The 22,082-nt window shown below is 38.2% G+C and overlaps 1 protein-coding gene across 1 annotated transcript; it reads right to left on the bottom strand.

The window, feature by feature from the left end:
* Positions 1-1,189: 1,189 nt before the first annotated feature.
* Positions 1,190-21,584, bottom strand: LOC116766420 (delta-sarcoglycan-like). The gene is made up of 7 exons (XM_032656258.2): positions 21,324-21,584; positions 20,234-20,483; positions 4,672-4,897; positions 4,259-4,448; positions 3,752-3,944; positions 3,247-3,370; positions 1,190-2,756 (listed from the first exon to the last, which is right to left on the bottom strand). Exons 2-7 carry the CDS (start codon positions 20,314-20,316, stop codon positions 2,565-2,567), a joined length of 1,008 nt encoding a protein of 335 aa, XP_032512149.1. The 5' UTR covers positions 20,317-20,483; positions 21,324-21,584; the 3' UTR covers positions 1,190-2,564.
* Positions 21,585-22,082: the final 498 nt, after the last annotated feature.

The raw sequence follows: 22,082 nt of genomic DNA, 5'->3' as shown, positions 1-22,082 counted from the left end.
GGGAGGTGTCTCTGGCAGGCACTGTTCGACTCCCGCTCCTTTTCCACAACAAAGGCGAACGATATTAAATTAGGCGTAGATGGAACTAAAGGAACTTCATAATCCAGCTTTATTATTAGAAATTCTTGTGGGAAGTCTGAAAAACGAAAACTTTGAGACGGAGCTTTTATTAGGTGCTATACGACTTTATTCAGCAAAATTAAGTGAAACATATTAAAAGTGCGAGCCGGACAGACCTCCTCGCTTCACAATACGTATAATTAGTAGCGCTCCATTAACGTCCCGCCGTCGGAACAATGAAGGGGTCGGCGGAGTACATTCCGTACTTTTGACAATAACAACAGTGGCAGGTCAGCCGGTTCATTTGAACCCGTTAAGCTCCTTTGAATACTTCCTGCACATTAGCGCTTCGGCCAAACAAAAGCCGCAGAGGCACACACTGAGAGGTGCCTGGCTCGCGTCATGCAAGTGTTCGCCGAGCGGTCGTCAGCTACTCCGTGCCGCGTAAGATGCAGCTTCCTGTCACAATGTATCATGAATCTTTAATTAAACTTTGGTACTTAGACTCCTCGTGTGCTCCGTCACGCCTTTGCCAACGTGCTACGGAGGTGCTCGCTGCGACCCCGCCGTAATAAATATTTTGATCAATTTAAACAATATCAGTGTTGGCTGTAGACATGCGGTTGGCCCTCGGCCCCGCTCGTTCCACTCCCTATTGTCTATTTTGAACCCAATTGAAGTTTTAAATTGGAATAGATACAAGCAAGCTCTCCATATTTTCAGCAAATAGTTTTTGAAAGCAATTAAAGGAAAAATATCGAATGAATAGATTTACGTGGATGCGAGGTTGTGTTCTGTTCGCTCTCCGATACATTGAAGCGTCCCGAAAATACGGACGGTGAAGTTCTGTATTACATGAACATTCACCTGTTTACAAGTGAATATAACAACCTCACGCAATTTACTATATAAATATTAGTGTTCGTGTGAGATTAATGTAAAAGTGAATACTATAATATAAAGGAGTCATTCGCGGTTCGCGTCTTAAGTTTACAATTAAGTTGCCGGACATTTATCAATTGAATAAAAACTCGGAGACTATCTTACAGCGAATAACTTCTATATAAAATTTGTTCTCTCCAGGTAAAAGTTTCATCTACGGGTGAGTCGCTCAAAGAACATTCTCATATAATTTTCTATTGTTTTTATTAGTGACATATTATTTACATGGGTACCAACAGTTACAACACTCGTACAGATCTAGATGTAACAGGAGTAAAGGATATGTTCTCGATACACTCTAACACACTTCTACTCTGACATCCATTGCTCGTCTTATAAATATATTTTATTTTAACTAACAAATATAATAAAGTTACAGACGAAGCCGATCAAACGGAAACTGGTGCTCACTAAACACATTCAAAGACGAACAACATCATTAATACTCTATCCATAATGTAAAGTTACATAAATACAATAATAATAACCAATATAAACAATACTTATTTAAGAAATACAATAAAGGCCGAAATTTAATTGACACAATTAAAAAGATCCAGCCGTTTCTCTAGAATCCAACGGACGCGTCCTTTCAATAGACTCTGAGTGTGATAACACTCGACGCTAATTTACAAAGAAACCCTTTTAAATTGAAATGAAGCCGTAAAGCTAGCTCTAAACTCTATAACAACACCGCGTACAATTCAACTTTAAAGGATCCCGAGCCGTTTGCAGGAAATTTGGTCGGGCGATCGTTACCCTCGCCGCATCTCCAAAAGGCACTCGTCTTTATACATACGGTATCTATGATACGAACACGAAGTCGTTGTAGTCACTTTTATATGTTATTATAAACGTTTTGTATATGAGATGAAGGCTCGCCCCTGTAAGACGATGGCACGGTGATGAATATGTTTGCGGAAGAAAACTGATCAATATTATAACACTATGAGACAACCTTCCACTGAGCTCCAGTCGCTGTATAGAGACTCTAACGCTATTAAACGAAATAAACAATTCGTTTAAGAATATTGTTTCGACTGTCAGATACAACAGAGCTTTGTATTATATAATATAGTGTAGTGACGTGAGGGTAGATGTATGATGCGCGGAAAGTTGATAACAATAAGTACATATAAAGTACCGGCGTCGCTGGTCCCACGTTCCTCCAGTGTTTAGTTTAGTCTTACTGTCAGTATGCTTTGGACAATACGACCCGACACACCTACCCTGTTAGCATCTATTGATATCAAAGTAGACAAGACAGTTTTGATCCGTTACAATGTGTTCGTAAAGAAGTCTATATCGAGAAGGCATGCGCATCATTGTTTTACAAATGCATAAAATTTTACACTTACCTATAAAAATAGTTCAACAATGATAAAATAATATTTCATTCTACACGTAACGCGCAAACCATTAAGAGCGATTTAGATTGAAGTGAAGCTGTACTGGTACATCTAAGACACGATAAATGAATGTTACATTTCACTATTCATAGAAAGCAAACCGTTCAGAACAGTTCACTATCAACTATTACACGATCCGGACTACTTGTGACATCATCGGCAGATCAAGCTTTCATCTCTGGCCGCGCAGACTCCGTGAGGTGGCGCCAGGAACAGCTTGCCGTTGGCGCACGCACACAGCTGGTAGATATTCTGATGATGCGGGTCGTGGGTGTGCGCCGACGGGGGCAGGGGTAGTGCCGACTTCAACTTGGGCATGTATATGCTCGGAGCGTCCAGTCTTATCTGGAACAGACGATCTAGTCAGCCAATAATCATAAGAAAACATGTTAATAGTCGCCTATACAGCATAAAGCGTTTCTCAAGAACGAAGGAAAAACTAATTCTATATATCCATTATTCAGCGGCCCGAGGCAATGAAATATAGTTTGATAGGCGGCTGGCGAGCGCCGGGCGAGCGGCCCTGTGTCAGCGATTGTTCACAGACAGATCAGATGGTGGTATCATTATATATTTATGACTTTGTTTTTTGAGCATGTGTGGACCTCGATATGGATTTTTTTTTCATAAAGACTACTTTAATCATATATTTATTTAATGTCATTTTATTTTTTTCTGTTAACTGTTCCACATAATAAAGGTTTCCTGGGTATTAAAATGAATTAGGCACATTATCATAAGCCACAAAAGAAAGACGGCGTCATTATCCTGCGAAAGTTCAGTGTTCACAATGAATGTAACATGATAGAACCTAATGAGTATCGTTGGTACTGACCGCACCAGCGATGGATCTCAGTCTGAAGGTGGTGAGGCAGCTGGCGCTGATGTCTCCGGCACGAGACTCCATGGAGATGCTCTGCGCCGCGTGCATCTCCAGAGAACGAGTTGGTGACTCCAGTCTACATCAGTTCACAGACCATGGGTAAAAAGTTTCTCTTTTTAATTTAAATATCAGTAACGTAACGAGTTAATGAATAACTGCATTTTCATTATTTCAAGTAGACCTAGTTGCCTAAATTAGTTCTCTGTCTTATTTTAAACCTCTAAAGAGAGAAAGAAACACATTTATCCAAAAGAAACATAATACTTTATACAAAGTGAGAGAAGAGATATTAAAACGCTAAGCAAAAAGTCTTTTTGAGTCGTCGGGACTAGAGTGTTATGAATATGTGTAAAGTATTAAAGAAAAGTCGTTATTATGAAAAATATTGAGTTGAAAAGTTTTGTTAGACGTTTTTGAATAAAGAGCAAAAGGCGGAAGTAGGAAGGTATTGAAGTACGTCAAGGGCTTGGAGGGTGGCGATTTGACGAGCGGAGTCTGCACGGCCGTGGTGAAGGAGGCGCCCGCCGGACTCGCCACCACCAGGTTGTCAGCGCCCACGGTGACGGCGCCCCGCTCCGCCCCCAACACCAAGCTTCCTCTACTATCCCGCACCTCCAGCTTACCCACGTTCACTTCTAAACGATCATGACCTGGACAGGGAAACGTTTCAGATTCCGACTCCTCTCCATAACATCTTATCATAAATAATCTTTTGTTATTAAAATATGAACTTTCAAATCTTTGATGTATAATATTTGTTGCTAGATAGTTAAAAGCAAATTCAAAAATTCTCTTCATCTTCAAGTCTTCATCTTGACAAAAAACTCATCGATTCAAAACAAAATGATAAATAAATTCATGTATAGGATGCGTGTACAACATTACTAGCGCTATTTATCTTAATATAAAAAATATTTAGCGAAGTTTCCCAAGAGTCAACTAATCAAAAATGAATAATACAGACCTAAGAATAGTCTGGTCTGTGTCATGCCGTGCGAGTCTCTGGTTGAGATCGTAAAGTTTCTGGAGGACTCGATGGCGATGGGCTGGCCGCGGCGGGACTTGATGCTGGACGCGAACAGGGAGTCCAGCACGAGAGCCTGGCCCAGCAGCTGCAGCCCACCCGGCACTATACGGAGCTGACCCATCCCTTCCTGTACACACAGGTCATGTACACGTTTGAACCGTCATTCATCTCTGCTATAAATTTTCAAATGAATCCTGAACATATAATTTAACGTCAACAGTCGAACGATTCAAAAAGTAATCCGCGTAAGGTTACACGTTTCTTCCATTATTTCTTTGATAACATAACTCGAGCGAAACTGCCACAAAGGCTCGCATAACACACAAAGGGAACAAGAAACAATAATTTACCGAATTGAAATCCAATACTTTGAGAATCCACAGCGTCAAGGCGAGATTGACAATCATCATAAGCATGAGCGTCATGACTAGAATGTAGAGACATTTCTTTCTCCAGCCGTAAATGCCAACTTTGAATTGGCTATTATAACTGTTCCTGATGGAGTCCGCCTTTGTATCGCGCCCTCCGTTTTTGTTCAGGATCGGCTCCGGGGTGATTTTGTCCGCGTACGGGATCCTAAAAGAATATTGCTTTAAACATCATTCCATTTTATAAATTCCATTATAACTTTCATTCGATATATTTCCTAAGACTTTAGTATTTTCCAGGAAATATTGTAGTTATTATGAAGCCAGTTTAATAATTCATTACAACCAGCGACGCTACTCCTATTAAATGTGAATTTTCTATTTTCAGTGTTTACGTCGCCAAACGAGAGCCATGTGATATAATGTCTGTGTATCACATTTCCATATAACACCTTCAAGATTGTATATATGATATTATGAGAGCGAAATCATTACATATTTTATATACTCTGTATCGAGTACTTATGATGATCATAAAATATAAAGGTTGTTATAATTTGTAAATATAGTTTGGCAGTGGGATAGCACCTACAAACAGTCCAATTTGTACGTACGTACGTGGAATGTACTAAACCGAGATGTCACATGTTGAAGGTTCTTCAATGAAATATTTAATAAGAATCTACATTTTAAATGTACTTTAATAACACCTTAAACGAAATACAAAGGGAGCATTAACATTAAGCTCCACAATGTCATCGAGGCTGTCTGTAGTATGTATTCGTTGAATACAATAAATAAAACATTTAAATAACTCTCAGGCGTTTTATAAGATTCAATTCAACATATTGACTCGACACGAGCCCGTACTATATATTTTCCGAGTGTAGGGAACACATTTCACTTGCATAAATCATAACTTTATTTCCTCCAGCCCACCGACGGCACAGAACACGGTTTATGTCGAACAGACTCCGCTACATCTGTCTTGCACGTTCCAATAACGATCAAAACATTACGCGACCTCACCTCAACTTACGACTACGATACTACGATCTATGCTTGTGCCGTATCTGTATTTGTGTCTGTGTCTATGTTTGTTCTGTGTCTGTGTCTGTGTCTGTATATGTGTCTGTGTCTGTGCTGTGTCTGTGCCTGTGTCTGTGTCTGTGTCTGTGCTGTTAGTACTATCAAGTCGTTTAACGATCGTTGTTCCCGGTGCCCACAAACATGTAGTTTGTTGTGAAACTTCTTTTAATATATTCGAGACTCGAAAGAGGAACTTTTCCATCAAGCTGTGACATTAGCGTCTAATTTACAAGTTCCCTGTAAGTAAACTTGATAATGCGGTTCCGTTCAATAAAATACGACTAAAAATTGTAGTCTGCCGTCCGACATTGAGCCTAATAGACGGCGGTCACGCGAACCGCTTTATATTGAAACAGTTTAATGAGCACCAAACACTAACCACCAACCAGCTAACCGGCGACGACAATGGAACAATACTAGAACCTTTCATGTGACAGAACGTCGCTGGTCATGAGTGACCTGACTTAATACACACACGAAACTTCAGGCGAACCGTTTCACTGTCACATTAATATGACGAAGAGCCGCAGAGCAGTTCCGGGGACATAGTTTAATGAAAACCGTCATCACTACGATCTATAACCACATCGATCTCATCACACCATGGATTTCAATAATGTAATTTTATATTATTAAATAATTTTTGCCCGAATTTGCCTTTCGACAAATATTTCTTACATATTATTAAATTATAATAATTCAAGCGACACTACAATGAAGGTATGACATATGTGTGTATATACACGTACATGTAACAAACAAACATGCAGAGCTAAGCCTTCAAAATACACGACGGGATGTGAATGCAGATTCGTGTTTTAGATTTACTTATGTATGGTCGTATACCGGCGGACGATGGTGGACAGTGGCCGGCAGTGGCTCTCAGTGGATCGTAGTGGCCGATCATGGTGGACAGTGGCGAGGAGTGGCGGACGGTGGTGGACGGTGGCGGACAGTGCGCTGCCGTGCCATTAGCACTGTGTATTTTTACAACGGGAGCGAATAAAATGCACTTTCATATTTATGGAGTGACTTTATAGTCTTGTTAAATCAGAATTTTAACGCCACAATTCATCAATAATTCATGCATGTATTCCAGTGGACGAGTACAACGAGTTATTCGTATGTTATAATGTATTCTATTAAAACGTGCGCGAAAATTTTATTTATTTAATTCCGATCGAGTTATATTCCGCTGGCGGCGACTTCGGCGACACACATTCTATTAGAACCAGAACTCTTCTCAAGCAACTGGCGACCTGATTGCTATCCGCCAAGTCGGAGACTCGGTCTACTAACTAATATTAAAAGAAACATCAAACGGAACATTACACTTATTTAAACTTAATGTAAGCGCAGCGCCAGCGGTGAGGTCCGTATGTATCTTGTATTCTACTTTGTATCAGTCTGTATGAGACATTCGATCGCAGCGGTCCCCGAGTCAGAGAACGCAGACAGGTCTGGTGGCGCTCCGGTCCTACATTCAAAAGTTCTGACGTTAACACAAAGAGATATCGCATCCTCCTAAAATTGCTCATAAATTTACATGGATTTGAACACGACAGGAGCATTTCAAGAGCGTTCAAAAATTTGTACTGGGAGTCTCTCTTTGTGTATGTGTGTGCTCTCCGTACTACGAGTTGGTTTCGTCTGACCAGACAAGTCCATTCTGACGTCGGAGTTATAAGACATACTCACTTTTTAATTTTATTGTTAGATAACCATTACTTAAAAAAAATTATGCCATATGAATAAACACTTACAATAAACTTATAAAGATGTTTCCTAACTTTAAATGATTTTTAATTTCATTATTTTATGTATTTATGTCGCATGTTTATTGCAATTTTATCTTAAAACCGGTCTCGACTATTATCTTACAGAGTAAGATAAGGACAGAGCTTTTATATAAAGTAATTTATGTCTCGGTGTTTTACAAAAAACTAAGCGTTTGAGATGATATTGTCACTTAAAGATCACGAGCAGTTAGATTTAGTCTTGTTTGTGTATATTATAATAATCGCACCGCTTTTTGTGAATCGTTTAAGAGTAAAAAAAAACAGTGAAAGTTTGACGTAACGTATTGTATTGTTATAAATACTTAAGCATAAAATATGTTGAAGACGCAGACCTTTGGTTTAATTGAAAGAAACGAAGTTTTGTGATACAATTAATAAAGACAATAAATGAAACTAGTATTGTTCGGATTTACTACGCGGATTTTATTATTTAAAAACTACATAATCCCGACGTTTCGGTTACTTTGCAGCAACCGTGATCACGGGCAGACGAGGTGTGAATGTCTGTCAGTTGGTCCTTGTTATTTATCATCTACCGCCATCGATTTCTTAATTTTCTGGCGTACCGCTCTGGATGCCGGCAGAATGCGCTCACGGTGTCTTGAGGTCCTGCGGTGTGGTTACGGACATGGGATTTTATATTTTTAAGAACGGGGTCCCAGGTGTTTGAAAGATTCCAGCCATCTTCTCTATTGAAATTGGGATGTTTTTTAATTTCAATAGCCTCGCGAATTAATCTCGGTATATACTTGTCTTCCCGAGCGAGGATTTGAGGTTTATCAAACCGAATGTAGTGGCCTGGTTTGTCCATTGTGTGTTCACACACTGCTGACTTCGACGCGCGCCTGTCTGAAGTAAATCCGAACAATACTAGTTTCATTTAAATGAATACTCGCGAAAATCTTAGATCTCATTAAATAAAGACAATATTTTAATAAATATTTATTAAATGAAAGATAATTAAACCATAGTGATAAAAATATTCGATGAACTGAGCTGAGGTTACATCAGGAGACACATGAAACGCTGAACCGAACGACTCTGATGATAGTTGGTTATGAGCACAACTTGTACCGTAAACTATAAAAAATATTCTCTATCAAGATATTACACAAAAACGAAAGCCTGCTCTTGACTTGACTTAATAAGCCGACGCAGAACGGACCTTTAGAGATTTATTTTAGGAATAATGTCAATATTTTATGAGAAGTGAATAATTTTAAGTTTCCAGATGTGTAAGTGTGAGCACTCACAAAGGCTGCACTTTATCTCCCGGAGCAGGCTCCCAACACGTTTGGGAGGTTTATGTGGCATTAGAAATCAATTACAAGAATATCGCTTCCAAACGGCGGACTTCTTTCAAACACTCCCATTAATACCGCTTCCTTTTATATTTTTCTCTAAAATATAGAGGATCGATAAACTTAAAAGACATCTTAAAAAGACGTACATAACTACACAGAAGGGCACCAGAGAAATCATTCGGCAAAAGGAAGCTTCGTTCAAAGCGGGCCTAGACTAGACCAGAGTGTATCGTACACAAAGACCGAGATTAAAAACTAGCTATTACAGAGCTAAGTCGCACTCGAACGAGGGCAACGCCGACCCGCTCTCTACAAGGGTGCGGCGATGTTAACTCGATGAGTTGTTCTATAAAAGGGAGAGTCTCACATTAAGTAAGTAATGGAGATAAAACGCACAAATGACGTTGGAAATCATAAATATTCCGCGCGGAAACGTAAACGACGTACGTATCAGCACGTAGAGGCTCGTAGCGGCACGTAGTGCCTCGTAGCAACATAGACCTCGCAGGCCAAAGCGACTTCCCTCCGTACCACCGAGGGTTGCCGTGGGGTGGAGGGAGGGAGAGGAGAGGTCCGCCTCAAATGAGTCGTATGAATCATCTTCAGGACAGCGACTTGACGCCGGAGCGTCTTCTCCTCCCGCTGGAGACACGGCGTGGCGGGTGACGGTTGTTCATGACATTATACTATTTTACACTGTACGCCCGTTTGTGTGTTAGTTTGTTTGCTTGTTTGTTCGGGCAATGTTCGTCAACAATATAGTTTGTTTCATACTGTAATGATATGATAATAACAGTTACGTTGTGCCTTGTTACGTTTTAGTGTTGGTAGTTCATCGCGTTAAATTATTGAGGTTTTATATGAATACCGGCGGGATTGTGTCCGTGTGTGTTTCTGTGCATCTATGTGTGCTATGCAAGGTCTCCGGCGCCCGCCGACGGCGCGGCCGCACCACACTCGTTAGCAATATTCCACTAACGAACCAAACTAATAGCCATTAAGTTGAATAACGCAGTAGTTCGCTCTCCGACTCGCATATGATGACTGTAACACTCACAGACTTACACACATGGATACACGCGTCATCCTGTTCGTCCTGTGTGTTATGACACAGCCACAGAACTCTACATTTATATAACTCACAAATGATGTCAACGTTCGACCTTCGCGTCCCGTCTCACCGCACTGTACGCAGCTGGTTGTTGGAGCGATGTAAATATTAAAAAAAATGAAAATGTTATAATAACCTGCTCTATTTGAACTAGTTCACCTCTTTATCACTGACGGCTGATGAGCGAGGCTCGTAGTATTTGGTCTGGACTGTTGTGTCTGCGTGGCCTGACCATCGTATTATAACAGTCAATTTTCAAGATATTCCTTTGCTTTAGTGTATATTCAAAAGTCACCCTCAAAGGCCACTCGGGTACCATTTTTTATTTCAATAACCGTAGTGCTCAATCGAGGCTCAATGTACATCACATTTGGTTGCACAGGTCTCTGAATGAGAAGAGCTCAAATAATAAAATTCAAAGCGGAATGAAAGCCGACAATAAATTTTATTTGTTAAAATAGAAGTTTTAAAATCTCCCAAATACAACTAAAAACAACTGAAATTGAAAAACTATAAAACACTCTCCTGTAACTCCGATCTAAAATAATTAAAATAGTTTGTACAAGCTTTGTGAAAACACAAAAAAAGTAATGTATACTAATACATTTAATTTTTATTTGACGTCTTCATTCCTGTTATGCTAACGAGAGTTTCACATTAAAGAGACAAATTGTTAGGTTTTTGTAACAGTCTTTTACAATTGTTACTTTTAATTTGTTATTTGAACACGCTTTATATTCATAGATATTAGTATTCCTATCATATTTTGTTTGTTTCGTATACTCGTATAGTACAATGATTATATTTATTTCACAAAGTTAATATAGTTATATGACCGCGACTGCGATCTCTTTAAGTTTAAATTAAATTTAAAAGCAAAACAATTGTGTAATTTAAAATAACAACAAACGCGATAGTTCTCTTAGTGATCAGTTTTACATACAGTTTCATTTAAATGAATACTCGCGAAAGTCTTAAATTTCATTATTTAGAAGCAATTTTATTAAATTAATAAAACAGTTTTCCATAACCTCTGCATTTAAAAAATGAAAGGAAAACAATATTTTTATCGAGAAAACATTATGAAGTAGTATTTTGTACAAACACTACTTATATAAGCTTAACAGTTATCTCTATCAGGGTCTTAGATCAAAAACAGATGCAGGTATAGGTCAGAGGAGGTACGTCTAGTATTCCAATTATGTATCTCATAACACGACCCGGCAGAGAACACGGTCCCAGTAATACCGACCGGGGATTCGTGTGCCAGTCCGGGAGCTCGCCGGCCTGGCGGCCCGGGAGCACGCCGGCCAGCCTCGGCGAGACGTCAAAGGCAAATTGGAAATTAATTTATGCCTTTAAAATTTCATAACGCTCTCGAACACTCTGAATGAGTGAGTGAGTAGACGAGTGGAGCGACGTCGCGACGCTTCGTATTGAAAATATCTGACCGTTGTGTACTGACATATCGTGTAGTTATCCTGCAGTGAGTTAACTACAATATAGTTGTGGGTAAACCTGATCGAAACAAAAGATAATTGAGATGTTGTTACATATAATTTATACAACATTTGCAACATAACATTCTGTTAGTTCCCCCTATGGTCGTTTATAACAACTCAAATAACATTATTTTGGACGGAAACAACACTCATTAGTCTCCATTTAAGTGCAAACAGTCAGTTGCTCTTGTTCAAAATCTTATTTAAAGTTTTTTCAATCCGTCTGATGGATTTTTCAACATTTAGCGACTCCAACACGAAACTAATTCACAACACAATCTCGTGGTTTTAGCAGGATTCCTAAAAAAATGACTCCGGTTAATTTTCTGTAACATTTTGTTTTTATTTGAACAAAAATATAAATTATTTTCATATTTTTTATTTAATGTCATGTCGTTCTCTCGTTTATTCCCGTTAAATGATAATTTTTTGCACCTTATTACACCGGACATTCCGTGCATGATGGGTTTTTGGGTCGATTTTTAATTTTCAGTCCAATATATTAATTATCATGTAAAATTTTAGATTTAAAAAAATAATCAAATATTTAGATTGGTTGCACACATTGATAACGCTGGCCGTATTGAGAAAGCTCAGCAGACTGAGGATACGGAGCGCTGAGCATATTTAGTAGACTGAGCACAATGAGTACACAAAGAACACTGAGCCTCTGCTGTAAATACTGGGGGAAAGCCTCTCACTTATAAATTAGGCTCATAAAGCAGTTGCCGAAGTTTGTCGTCGTCACGGCGACCATAAAACAACACTTATGTCTCGAGGGAATTCGCTAGTCGTCCTCGCGCTCCCCGATCATCCCCACACCCTCCTCGTCCCCCACACATCCCCTTACATACACCCTCACTCCATCAAGATCTTTCAATTTACTTCAATTGCCATAACGATCATCCATATGTGATCAGATGTATTCCGATGCCGGGGTTTTGAATCTTCACGTTCTTTAAGATGTATTCATACTGTTCTGTCAGGAAAGAGGATTTTATCCGAGCCGAGGGGACGCACCCAGGCAACACTATATGATCTGTTCAGCGTGGTCGGAGGACAGATGTGGGTGTATTCATACAAATTAAATCGGCGTCAAAAAACGTTTGTTATTAAAATAACATTACATAGAAAACAAATCAATGGAAAGGGGAAAGCACATGGTCTGGAAAAAATTCAATAAAAATCAAAATTTCAAAGCAAGTTTTATGTGAAATGTATGTTATATCTCCCAAATTTATTATTCATCATCCACAATGTTCCTGAATGTGATGTTATTAAGGCGAGTAATGCCGTTTCATTAATTTAGTTTAGTGGCGAAATATGTCACCGGCGCGTGAACACCGAGCGGCTGGACGGGCACGGGACGCGCGCAGGCGTCAGCGGGCTCGGGAGCCCGGGAGCACGGGCGCACGGGCGTCTCACTATGTTGGAGCTTCGAAAATATTACGAAATGCCAAATGAAATTACAAGTGACGTTCACAAAAGACCAGAACATTATGGCGTTCGAATTAATGAGTCGTGTTTTAACCGGCTCTCGGTATTTAATTAATGATGCTTCATAAAGTCGAGCTGGATTGTTCGACTCACTTCAACATTCCGGTTGTGATTCTTAACATTAGTTTGACAAAGATTTGACGTTTTATGTTTTACAATAACGGTATTTGATTCCTTGCATTCCTCGTAACGTTAACAATTACAATGTCTTTCATTCAACAATAATTGAAATTCTCTCAATTTATACACATTCCGCAGTTTATCCGGAAGTCGTCATCGGACAAACACTCACCGTAACAGCTGCTGTGATAATTCTTTTCGTCTCTCCATGACTTCAGCCTGACTTCGTCACTGTCAGACGGAACTTCAACTTTATATTTATTATGAGTTACATTGTCATTGCAATTATTTTATTTTTCTCGACGATCGCAGAGCTTAATGAATCCCGTCATTTGTAACTCGTTACCGCGCCGTGAAACACTAATAGAACGCAATTCCCTTGCACTTGACATTTTATTAAAGCAAATAAACTGTATAAAAATGTATTCAAAAACTTAACATACCCCCGACGCCTTCGATAAAAGCACGTTAGGAAGTAAATATAATTATTGAATGAAAGCCTTAATCGCATACATTCTTAATTGCATGACGTGCTTATAATTTCTTTCAGACCACGTAAATACATATTTCGAGCAGTTTTTTATGTATTCGGTTGATTTTAAAAAGCGGTACAAAAAAAGTTGAGTTAAAATTATTTTGATCCATGTCACATTGACCAGCTCACAGCACTGCGTTTCGATCTGTGCCTCTGTTTGTTGGCGGGCTTAGTTTTACTTTGACCGCCCGTTAATCGTGACCCGCGACTGATATTAATACAATGAATGTATTCCAAGCATTTTTATTATTTTATACGTTTCAACATATACACGTAGGATAATATTAATAAAATACCGACCATTATCAGTCATAAAATACTGAAATTATTAATATTTTAATGATACGCACATGAATAACATTTTTGATGTAAATAACCAACTATGTATGTAAATATTTTACCAGAATTCAAATACATTCAATATAATATAATTACCTAAATATTAAAAACACAACAGACGTATTAACAGTCTCGCAGGTTGGGGAGTCTCAGCTTTATATTATGTTTTTGGTATACAAACGGGCCGCGGAGGTCGAGTCCTAACTTAGACAGGCCATGAAATCATAACACTATGTTACCGAGTCGAATGTGTTTGAGGACTCGATCAAATATTGTAATTAGTGCACAGTTGGTGACCGTTCCGAATTATAATGCGATTGTATTCAGTTCGTCGAGCGGGGGCGGACGCTGCAACACATTAGTGAGAATTAAACTGTTCAATACGAACTTTAAGAAAAAAAATTAAATAGAGCTTGAGGAGGCAGTACATTTAACCGTCATCTCGCTCGCCGTTTCGGCCAGGGTACTCTCGCTGTGGTCACAAGCCGGCCGGTGAAACAATGTAACTTCGAATCTGAGACCGAAGAACCTCTATCTAGTCTAAGTAAACAGATCACTCACAGAATCCCTAATATTACAATAACAAACAGTTAAAAGAAACTAACAGATAATATTTACATATATAGTAAGTCACAAAGTCAGTTTAGAGCAGGAGTTTTGGTTCACAGAACACACACAAAGTAGATGTCGTTATAAGATAGTCGTATGGAGAGTGGAGAGTGGAGAGTGGACCTTACTCTAGTTATAACTCATATTATTGTATAGTATTGTAACTAACAACATCACTTAAATATTTCGCATTGAAGCTGTGATATTACCGTGTTTTAATAAATATTTTAATTGGAATTGTTTGCCAATAAGAGTATTAGTCTTCCATGTTTAAATAGTTTTATAGTAATTGCGATAAATGTTATTTAAGAATCATTACAAAATGTCACTTTCCAATAAATTACAATTTGTTATTAAAGACGAGCTTTGCGTATTTCGCGGATCATTCCAGAGATTGCTCTGTACGCGGTCTACAGCGATCAACACAACAATTTTACTTTTATATGTCCATTTTTTCAATAAATATCACACAAGTATAGTTTATGTCAAAAGAGTATTTTTTAATCCACCGAAAGGGCATAACATCCATGAACAGAACGAAATTATTTTTGGTGATTCTTGTTATTGATAAAAATTTCCAGACATCTCCGAGTCGATTTCGGTTCTTCAACAAACATATTTACATACATGGTAGCTCAACAACTCCCATCACATCGCTGAGGTCTCCGGCTTCACATTGAAACATAAAGCGGGTTCAATCATAAAGGTATGTTAATAAAACATACGTTTCTGACAAAAAGGGAGTTGTCAAAGTATTCCTGGAGTGTCTGACCGGCGCGGCCACAACCAACATAGCCAACGGTGAAGTTGTGACAGCGAGGCTCCCCTTACTATGGAAAAAACCTTTCAACACGAATCGCCGCTGAATAAAGACGGGACCGACATAGGACTGCTGTCTTACGTCGATCCTGGATAATAAACATGTAAGTCTGTATGTCTGTATGTACACGATCACCTAGACTTTATATTCTTTTTACAGACCATATATACTTTATCTGTGTGCGCGAATAACTGCCTGCTTCATGAACAAGTTCTTACGATATTTTTTTGTTGAAAATTAAATATCAGAAGGTTGATACCGTGAAAAGGAAACCAGGAACTGATGATGGAGTTTTGGTAATGGAGGTGAACCTTAAAAATCGTTGATAGTTCTGAAACCTTTCCGCGGCCTTACCCGCATACTTCCCGCTCCCGTAAGATTATCGGAATAAAAACAATTCTATGTTTTCTTTAAATTACAAAAGATGTCTCATCTAAATCCATCCCGTTATATGGGAGTTTATTCAGAGTCGGGTAACCGTTGTCTCTTATTCCGGGAGCTTCACTGTGAGGTCACTCATCAGTCATCACTTAAAATAGCAAAATAAAACAAGTTTAACAACAAAATGATAAACTTTAAATTAAAAAGTAACAATAATTTTATTTTCGCCAAAGCATTTTGATTGAATTTATGAGAAAATATTAAAATATTATCTTATAAACTCGAAGTTGACCAGTTCCTTGTAAGTTGGTAAATTTTTGTGTAAGTTTCCTTTTTGATGTAAATGCTTTTTTTAGTTACAATTTATTTCATTATGAGAAAGAATTTGTTGCTCATAAATTTTTTTCTAATAAGAAAAGTTTAGCGAATGTTACATTATATTCATTTCATTCACCATTTCTAAGTGTAGTGAAGTTTGAACCGCGCCAATAAGTGTTAATTGTAAAGCGGCGCCACGTTAAAACACTTCCTTGGCAGGGCATGCTCTCGCTAAAATATAAACTTACAAAGATATTAATTTAAGTGAATCTCATTTCTAGTAACAGTATGTCTCGTGTTTTTCCTTAACATGTCCATCATAACATTCACCATACTGCTCATAGCGATCGATGCTAGCTCGCTGACTGGAAATTTAATTCTGAATTTAAATTAAAATAATTTAAGAAGCAACGTTGGACCTCTCAGTAAATGATTCTCGATCAGGGTGTGAAGATGCGACGTGTGTGAGATACTGGTACAAAACATTTCAGCAGCGTTTACTGCACAGGGAGATGTTGCAAGTTTACTCAAACGCCTGACTGACAGCAACCTACACCAACAATGTAAATATTATTATTTTTTTACAAGGAGGCGGTCTTTATAAAATAAATTAATATGTCGTAATGAATATTAATTATGGTGGTTCGGTTCCGTCTCGCGACTAGTAAAAAAATATATATTAATATTTAAAAAACATAAAAGCTATAAAGATAAAGTTGATATTATATTGATAATGAATATTGTTCTGTTGTTTGTTCGCGTGACTCGCCACAATTATCACTGAAAGCTTGTGTTGTTTCAAACTATCCGATTCATTCATTCCGTGAAGAAAATTGTAAACTTTGTTCAAACTTTCCCTCGAATAGATTTGTCGAAAATTGATCGCCGATGCAGTCGGCTTATTGTTGTTATTGATACGACTCCTTCCCGACTGTGGTTCAGATTAAACTGGTATCCGGCTGCACCTGTCCTCCATTAACCCGTTAACTGTCCAGCAACCGGTTTCCGACCAGGAGTACACATCGCATGTATACAATTTACATAAGTCGCCTGCGCCAGAAGTGCGTCAACTCGTAAATCTCGCGACGAGGGGATTTCTGTTTGCGAAATTTATTTTTTATTTTGTACTTTATGTGTGCAAAGCGAGCTCTCGACTACTCCGGCGCAAGCCGTCTGTTACATCCGCTTAACTTCAATAAATCAATTTATACATTCGGCCTAACTCAAATACACATACAAACATACACGCACCCATTACCAGACTACGAACCTTATAGAACAACTGTTTATGAGGCTGGCGCTCAGTATGTTCGTATGTTATGTTTGAAATATTCTAGTATTTTATAGCGAGTCAGTGAGTCAGCCGAACTGAACCGTCACAATCAAACTCTATTTAAAATAAAACCGTCCAGTCTGGGAATGTTCTGATTGTCAAATATAAAGGTAAAAATATTTTGCGCTGAATATTCTTCAGAGGACGTTGAAGTCCAGAAGCTAAGCATCAGATATCCGTGCATGTGACGTGTCCATTTTACAACACTGAGTTTTGTGTCTTGTGAGCGTCGTTCTATTTCAAACGCGATAACGCCAACTTTCTCATCCTCCAAATGTGAATACCTTGTTGCACAAATGTGACTAACGGAAAACTGTACAACTAACTCGGCTGTCCTTTCGCGAAACACCTCACCTCCTCCCCCCCCCACTTACAACACCTCGCCACCCCCACACCCACTTCCCTGGACCGCGAAACCATTTCTATTCAAATTTCCTTATAATCTACTTTTTACATTATAAGAAAGAGGAAATATTTTCTACTTACGAAGACACACTTTCCGCAGAATACATTTGCAGCTTTCCAGAATTACAAACTTCTAAACTCGGTACTTATTCTTGTACTATTTTTATATTATAATCAGTTCTCACGGATGCGGACGAGGTTTTCATTAACCGGATACCTACCGGCCATTAAACATAACAATATCATTATCACAGAGAGACACGCGAAGACAGCAACAAGATAGCTTTTTAGAACTGGAAGTATCTCTTAACCGACGGTCTATCCACTTCACATATTAACGCAATTCATTTAGATGTCAATATTTTGCTTTGATTAGGCAAATATGTAACTTTCTATTACAGTTCATGATAATTAGCTATTAGCAAGGATAGCTGTTTAATTTTTCAGACTAAAATGATCTAAAATAAAACAACTTTAAAATAAAATACACTAAAGAAACAAAATGCTCGATTTTTAATTGAAAGGGATATAATTCACATCGTATCTTTTTCAAAAACACTCAGTATTATCTTAATTATAATTTTACAGGATACATAAGTACCACGTCCAAATTCACGGATTTACTATTAAAAAAATGTCTCGAAAAGAAAAGAAAGCAGAAATGTTGTGGCATGTACATCTTGATAAGGTTGTTTAAAAAAACAAAACACCACGTCCCGTACTGAAACGTTAGGGCTCCTGTTCTCACTCCACTGCAATATACTTTAAAAGCTCATCATTATTAGATATAATTCGTGAACATCCCGCACACTCTGCATCAATACAGACAATGGAATACAAGCCTCACGGACAAAACTGATTTCCCTTCTATTTGACTTATTAATATAAGATCATTATAAACCGTGCTAACGCAAACTGTCACATGTCGTATTCAAATACTCACTTCCCTAATCAGCCGCGACCTTCACTATTATAAATGAATGTGCTGTTAGCTGTCGCTGAAAATATGCGAGACATGTTGTATACATTGATTCGAGAAATAAAATGAGTACAGAACCAAAGAGATTTTAGAATTTAAAGAGTAGTTATTACTTATTAGATAGGTAACTATAAACATATTTTAATACAATTCGAAGCAAGAGACTGTTTAATATTAAGAAGAAACTTTTTTAAATTCAGTTTTCAATTTTTTTATAATACCTAGTTACTTTATAGAATGTGTGACTGATTATAGACAAATATATATATCGAGTCCCGTCCTGCTCTGGCCCTCTGCCTGTATTATTTATTTATTTTTATAATTGAAAGTAAAATTTTATTAATACATTTACTTTGAAACCAGTAAAGTTGAAGTATCATGAGACTTCAGCCTCGCACTATCAAACAAACCAACCCGGCGGAAAATATACTTAACGTAGGTTTTTTTAAATAATGTGATTTAAAAGTTTTTCGTTTTTTATTTAAACTTATATTAACGGATAAAATTAATCTCTTTGACTTTGTACACGCTTCAACTGAAACGAGTAACGGCTCACTTTTTAACCATCTTAAATTCTTCTCCACTATTTAAACATCTTGTTTTAAAACATTTCTATATTGGGTATTTTATGTTGTTGTTTCCTGCGTCGGCCGGCTTAAAGCAAAAGTTTTAAATTCCTTTACAAGTATATTTTTCCCTGACATAGTACACCAGTCACATATACCATTAAAAGTGTAATAGTTTATCATATGAGTTGTGAGAGCTAGTGAGGAATATTGTTAAACAAATCGAAGGTTACGACGCCTGCAGCGCATGTATCGGAGCGTGTGAGGTGGTACGGAGGCTTTCACTCGACTGTAACTAGTTTTCTTTGTTTCTTAAGCACTGCAAGGAGTTGTAATGGCAAATTTATTCTGTTGAATAAACAATGCAGCTCCGCTAAGACGGGAAGCTTAATAACAGCTGCAAATATATCTTTACGAAGACACTTGCTTTATTGTACGCTGTTGATTTTATATTACTCGCTACCATTATTTATTTTTTAAAATGAGAACGGAATTTTTGGATGGCAAAAGATGGTTGGTGAAATTGATTTAAAGTATTGTAACACAAACCAATATTAGTGACGTCTTGAAAACTTGACATCCCGAGTACTGAGCTCGAAGACTGAACAGTGACGGTTAAAGAAGATAAACTTTAAAATGTAGCTCCATAACAGGATTCTGAGATAACTCACAGTGAAAGTGATCGAGATCGCAATCCTCACGGTCGTCGCGCGGATCGTCTCCACGAACCTTCGTCTTTAACTTGTTCCTTTCCCGAAATTAAGAGAAGTAATTACGTTCATTTGTATAGCTTTAATTTTCCCTTTCCTACTAATTGATGCACTTAGTTATACTCACTTTCTGCCTTTGTGGTCGGTATAGACGATGTGGTTCCTGGTCGCCGGCGCGTGTCGTTTCTGGCTCAAGGTTTTATCTTCCATGGTCAGCCTTTGCTGGGTCACACCAGGCCGTGTTTCGTTTCGTTGGCTTCTGTTCCGTCGGCTCCGCGGCGGTCCTCAGTCGTAGTTCGTTAACTTCGACCTAGCGTGGTGTCTATCCTGGGCGACCGCAGCTCCGCTCACATCCTCCTCGCCCACAGAGTCTCAGGCTGTGAAAGTTTCACGTGGTTCATTTCGTGACCCGCCGGAGTTCGAATTTAGTTTGAATATAAATATAAAACTTTTGTTGTTTTTATATTATTAATATTGTTCTGTGTTTTTGATAACTTTTTTTAGAGATTAATGTTTATTTAGTTAAAGAGATTTCTTTATGTCATAAAGTTTAGTTTAGTATGTATACATATACATTTATATACAGGCACCAATCGAATGGCAGTTGTGAGTGAGACCCGCGAGTTAGAAGGGAAGTCCGTTTGTATTTGACTTAGAGAAAATAATCATCAAGGATTTATATAAAGTATATAAGGACATATTTAGGTGACGGGAGGCGGAGCTCAGGAGCGAGCTGCGAGGCGGGATTGTTTGTCTTCGACGAGGAGGAGGAGATCTCTTTGTTTATCGATACATTGACATCTCAAAAGAATTACAGGCCGCGTTATAAGGCAACGGCACTAACCAAATGAATTTTAAAACACTACGTAATCTTTAACATTGAATGGAGGCGCTGAAATGTTGTGGTTGGAAATAATTATAACATTTACGTAGTTCTGAATATTTCTCACTATTATAAATAATACTCGCGAGGACCATCTGCCTACAAAGGGTGTTTAATTAACTGTTGAAGGCGGAACTCCTCGCCGCGCGCTCGCGGGGTTCCACATTCATTCGTAACTTGTTAAAGACACACTCGCACCGTCTAATTACAGACTTTTTAATTACAACTACAAAGAATAATCAATCTCTATTAATGTGCGTTATGTTTTCCTTCAAAATACTTTACTTTTTATGTTAAATCCGGACAAATTAAATCCTAATTAATAGTAACTCACTTTTAAAGCCACGATAGTATTCATTAACGCGAATGATATTATTCAACACTTTGATGATTGTTCACAAAATAATTTAAAAGATTTAACAAAAGATGTCAATTCATCATTTTAATTTCAAATGAAATATTAATAAAAAAAATCGACATTGAAACAATTATGATTATTTATACGTGACAGTCTCAAGTTAAGTTTAAACTGTTCACCGCGAAGTAAGTTCTGACGGCGAACCGAGCACGCGGCGGACGTCCACTCCTCAGTGAAGCCTGCGGGCGACTGAACAGTGGCCGCTTTTCGCTAGTTATCCAGACTGCTAGTGTCCGCAAGCGAAAAGGAATCTTAATATGAGGACGATTGAGTTAAATTTGCAATGAAATTTAAGAATTGGAAATAAAGTTGTCCATGAACCTGGATCTCTGGTTCCAAGTTTAAAATGTGATTCTCGATCCGGGAACATCGTGACGGTTTCGGAACCGAAGGATCCTGGAGATTGTGAAATTTGGTTTGATGTCGAGCGTGTGTGATGTGATGAGCCCTCTGCCGAGGGTAATAGGGTTCCTTTTGCAGAAATCCGCGGCCGAGGGAGGCGGTCGTAAGCTCGAGGGGTGGTGCGAGTGTTCGCGCATGCGTCAAGTGTAAGATTTCTTAAACTTAAAGAAGATCAAAGTGAAATGTAAATTCATAAAATAAAAACATCACGAAATTCGGGGCTCGTGAAGAGCCCAGCTCATACTAGGTCTGGAGTCTCGTCTAGTTTATATT

Source organism: Danaus plexippus, chromosome 15 (assembly GCF_018135715.1).
Source record: "Danaus plexippus chromosome 15, MEX_DaPlex, whole genome shotgun sequence".
NCBI lineage: Eukaryota > Metazoa > Arthropoda > Insecta > Lepidoptera > Nymphalidae > Danaus > Danaus plexippus.
The sequence above is the reverse complement of the archived record's forward strand: the minus strand, read 5'-3'. Positions and strand labels throughout refer to the sequence as shown.